The sequence below is a fragment of the Quercus lobata genome, chromosome 1, assembly GCF_001633185.2.
Source record: "Quercus lobata isolate SW786 chromosome 1, ValleyOak3.0 Primary Assembly, whole genome shotgun sequence".
Lineage (NCBI taxonomy): Eukaryota > Viridiplantae > Streptophyta > Magnoliopsida > Fagales > Fagaceae > Quercus > Quercus lobata.
Window position 1 is genome coordinate 24972743 of NC_044904.1, and position 5184 is coordinate 24977926.

At 33.2% G+C, this 5184-nt stretch overlaps 1 protein-coding gene across 1 annotated transcript; it reads right to left on the reverse strand.

The window, feature by feature from the left end:
• Window positions 1-730: 730 nt before the first annotated feature.
• Window positions 731-3433, reverse strand: LOC115963585 (serine/threonine-protein kinase ATM-like). The gene is made up of 3 exons (XM_031082684.1): window positions 2738-3433; window positions 2398-2484; window positions 731-857 (listed from the first exon to the last, which is right to left on the reverse strand). The coding sequence occupies exons 1-3, from the start codon at window positions 2807-2809 to the stop codon at window positions 750-752; spliced, it is 267 nt and encodes an 88-aa protein (XP_030938544.1). The 5' UTR covers window positions 2810-3433; the 3' UTR covers window positions 731-749.
• Between the last annotated feature and the right edge of the window lie 1751 nt (window positions 3434-5184).

The window sequence follows — 5184 nt, forward strand, 5'->3', positions numbered from 1 at the left end:
AGGCAATGCAGTTTCTATAGTTTAGGAATAAAAGATCTATCAGAGAAACCAACATCATCAAAAGATTAAAAAAACAACAACAAAAAAACAGAAGAAGAGTGTGCTTTTATAGAATCAAAGACAGACGCTAGCATCACATTCATCACAAAAACAAGGTTGATAACAAAATACCTGGTTTGTGGTTGGAATTACAGGTTCAGAAAATACTTTCTGCTTCTCTGGAAAGAATCTGGTTTGTGGTTGGAAATTGGAATTACAAGTTCAGAAAATACTTTCTGCTTCTCTGGAAAGAATCTTATTCTCCCACATGAAGATGCTGTCCAACGTAAATCCCAAGCCATGCCAAGATGATAAAAAATATGCACAGGGGACATTGACATAGCAGAAATTTGAAACAAACACTGTATAAAGAAAATATATATTTTTTATATTCGTTATTAGAACAAAAAAAAAAAAAAAAAGAACCGCAGACCTGCACAGTGATTTAGGTATTAAAATTTTACAGAATTTCAAACCATTCAAATACATACTCGACTTTGCGTTGGTGACCACCAAAATCAACATTTATTGGAAGGAAAACTGTTAAATATAACTACCTAGGTTTTCTAGAAGTTCAGCAACTACCAGGATTGACTAAAATCAATTCTAATTATCCAAAGAGAATTATACCAATGTCAGAAAGAACCACAAAAGTTATAATTTGGACTTGATTTCCAAAAGGTCGCTTCTATTGGCTATTGCCCTCTATGTTAGGAACATTGTATGACAAGTGTAACAAGTACCTGGAGTTTGATTATTTTTGAGTAGATGTATTCAGTGCTCTCTTCACTTGCACGGAAAACAGACAACACAAGCTCCTAAACAAATGAAACATAAGTTGATTACATAAAGTCCAGTTGCTTTGAATCTTTCAGTTTTCTATGAAATTCATCACAATCTCCCTCCTGCAATGCTCTCAAGCAATTAATTTGTAGAAACTGAAAATATTTCAATCGCTACAATTTGATGAAAATTCGTTCTTTTCTTGGTCCACTTGTTAAGTGCACTAAATATACATTCAAATGTCCTACTCCTACATAATGTGAAATATCTATGGATGATGAAAATTAAAAATCATACCCATTAGTGTGAGGTCGGCACCATGAGCTACTTATTAACCTTTTTTTATGCTTTGTAATTAGTAACTTATGGTAAAGTGTGACTTATTGCAGCATAGTTCAAATGATTTCTCAATTTTAGCAATGTATTAGAGGGGTAAACGGTCTCTTTACTAGTATATATCAAGAGTATTCATTTCAAATCAAGAAATTTATTATTGAAATGTTTACATTACACCAATGTTATAAATACCATATTGGTGGCTCTTTCAAGTTAGCCACTAGAACAAAATATTCTGGTACTGGTGTGTGCTAGTGTATTGTCTCAAGATTATTGCTAATACGTGCGTGTATTTCTACAAATACAAAACCAAACTAAATATACCTCAATTTCCTTTCTTTCTTCTTTTTATCTATTGAATAAGATTATTTTATTAATCAAAATCTTAATTTACGTTCTAAATATTATTTCGTTTATTAATCAAAATCTTAATTTAAGTTCTAAATATTATTTTGTTTGGACTGTTTTGGGGATTGGGGCTCCTAAAAAGGTAATTTGGAGAGCCAAAAATAAACCATAAGCCTCTTTTGAGTTGGATTAGTAGTTCTACTTTGGCCCAAGACCTTGCTAAAGAACAATATAACAAGTCCATCGCATGACTCATATTCCAAGGTCCATACTCCAAAGAAAGTAAAATTAAAATGAAAAACAGTCATAGCTACACGACATGGTCCACTTCCCACAATTTTAGAGTCTAGACCCTTCAAGATTCCAAAGGTAAATTCAATATACCATGAAGGCATAACTGATCCCAACCATTCATTAACCCCCCACAATTACTTACAGATTACTTCACATGCCACACTGCACCACCATTGTTGTCATTTACTTCATCAATGGACTACTAAAGTTACAAAACTCAAATCAATAGAAAAATTGAGAATAAGATCTAACTAGGCACAGTAAACAAAAAATCTAAGCAGGGGCCATAAAAATTACTGATTTGCACCATTTGCCATTTATTTCCATATCAGGGATAGCTAAGGGTTTAACTGTTAGACCTTTTCTCCCATTTTCCCCTCTTCTATCTTTTTTGCTCTCTTCATACTCCCCCCCCCCCCCCTTTTTTGAGTTGTCTGGGTGGGTTTTGTTTTTTGGGGAAGGGGGCACAGTGGTACAGAAAAAAACCCCCTAAGCACAGCAATCTAGGTAGCACTACATACAATCAGCACTAGGGCACAAAAGATACCGATAATGGTCTTGTAAGGACATTCAGAAAGGTAAATAATATAGACTAACCTTGTGTGACTGGATGATCCCATACAAGCTGTCAGGTTCATCAATTTGAGTGACTGCAGAGACTACTATTTCAATATGAAGCGGTAACTGGTGATTAAGAAGACCCAAAAACAAAAACAAAAAAAAACAGGCTTTATGAGAATCTTCAAGAATGCAAAGGACTAAAATAGAAATAAGATTAGTTCAAATGTACTTGAAGATTACATGGATCTTTAGTGGCTGTCTATTTTTCTACAACAAATTGGACCATAAACATGATGAATAGCATGGTTTAAAAAAAAAAAAAAAAAAACTCTATATCCAAAATGGGTATGACACACACAATCTCTGTGAGACTTACCATTTCATTATGGGAGAAATCTGGACTCTCCATTATGGGGCTGTCGAAATGCTCCACACCATTACACAACATACATCATAGAAGTAAAATAAGAACCACAGATCTAGAAAGTAAACAATCCATGTCACATAAACTGTCAAAAATAAATGATAAAGAAGAAAATGGATTGGGGCAGCAAAATTAAAAACACAAAAATAAGAAGGAAACTTCAACACTCACAACAGCTGATTTAGTTACAAGAAGATAATCAACGCAAAGCCAATAAACCAGGGAACAAATAAAACGTGGTAGAAAAAGAAAAATGGAGCAAAAAAACTGTTACATTTACTGATCTCAGTCAAACAAAGACTTAATCCCAATTAAATCTAAATTTTCATTTTGATAAATAACTAAATCCAATTTTCCTGATGTTACAAGTCAAATATTACAGCATAATATAAACACAAATTTATAAGTTTGGGTGCATGTAAATAATACCATGTCCAACAAAGATGTCGCCATTTATATTTCTAAAACAGAAGATCATACATATTGGTTAGCTTAAAAATAGAAGCATCCTGTACAAGACTTGAAGAATTAACCTGTAAAGAATTTGTATCCTAGAAATATAGTATACATAAAACCTTTTTTTTCCTTTTTCGGTAAAAATGCATACTTAAAACATAATATTCAAGTTTCCCATCAAGCATATATATCAATACCTTTGAATTATCACTGTACCCATGCCTTATGGAACAGAAACAATTTGATTACGGGGTTGAATTATGTGACCCTGAATCATTTGCAGTTCAACAAAAGGACAGCTTTTTGAAACATTTGAAACTGATGTCACCCTAATTAGTATTGGAGAATGTCATGTAAAAACAATGCGAGGAATGTCACAACTTTATTTACAGCATATAAAGTGAGACACAATTTAATGTTTCCTTCCAAGGGGAGCAGATGCCATCCTTGTCTGATACCTCAATTGATACATTAAATCTTAGACACATATTGGCCCCTAGTAATTTTGTGAGCAAAGTGTTTATGTCAGCTCCTTTTCCAACATGTTAGGATGTATGTAAGAAAGTGTCAATCCCAAATGTTCTTCCCTTTGTCTGGTTTAAGAAGCTAAAGGGCGAAGTCCTAAAAGTAAAAAATTTTAATACTAAACCCCCCAAAAAATAATCACAAAGCTAAGTACAAACTTATAATTTAATTTTCGCGATGTATTTCAAGAATTAAAATTTCATCTCCCTATCTCTACAAACTTTTTCCTCAAATAAACTGAGGTGCAACCTATGACATATATGATAGCAGTTTCCCTACCTATGTTGGAGAAACTATATTAACAATAAGGGTTGTTCACACACACTAAGACAAATTCTTAGTGGACAAAATGAGCACGTTACCTCCGCAAGTACAACTAAGTTTATACCACAAGCAACCCAGCAAAAGAGAATTGATCCCATTAGTTCCTCCCAATACCACCAAAGAACACAAGAAATTCAAGAATATCAGAGAAGTACTTCAACTTTCAGGAAATTTAAGTCCATTAAGATGAATGTTCTCACAGATGCTTTAAAAAGTAAATAGTTCAATCCGTTTCATGAAATTTTAGACACTATCACGAGTAGAAAATTATATTCATCACCTTCAGCATAGATGCATACAGCTTCAGCATAGATGCGTACTTAAGCTGTCTGGATAGATTATGAAGTACTGCAGATAATAAGAAACTAACCATGACAAACTGATAATGAAAACCACAAAAACAGGATGGATTTTATACCTCTGACAAGGCTCAATAGCAGCAACAGCACACATCATAAATACAGCCTAGATGAGCCATCGAGAATCATAAAATAAACATAATGAGTTTGAAACATATGCATGAATTTGAAATTTCAATAACAGGATTTAACAAGTTTTAAACATCCTAGGTATTTTTTATGCCCCACAACTTGGAAAAGAAACAGATCGATAAGAAAGAAAAAGACTACTAATATTTTTTTTTTTGATAAGTAATAGGTTTATTGATGTCAAAAAAAGGGAAACACCCTAGTACACAGGGAGTGTACAAGAGTTGAAACAATCAAAAACAAAAATTACAAGAATCTAAGAAATCGAGAAAAGATAAAAATAATTGGTTCCGCAACGCAGCCAACCAATCCATTAAAGTTCTAAAGAAAAATAGTTTCAAGTCTGAAATGGATCTCTCCTTATCTTCAAAGCACCGACTATTTCTCTCCCTCCAAAGGCACCAATAAGACTACTAATATGCAAAGTATTTATATATGAACAAGCATTGGGAAGTAATCGAATCTTCTACCAGCAATTTGAATACCCTTCAATAGCAGTGATGAAACTTATTATCTAATTATTGTTCTCTAAGGGAAACAAATGAATCAATTCTTGATGTTGTCTTCTTCGCCTCAACATCAAAATAAGAGATGCCAGTAAACAAA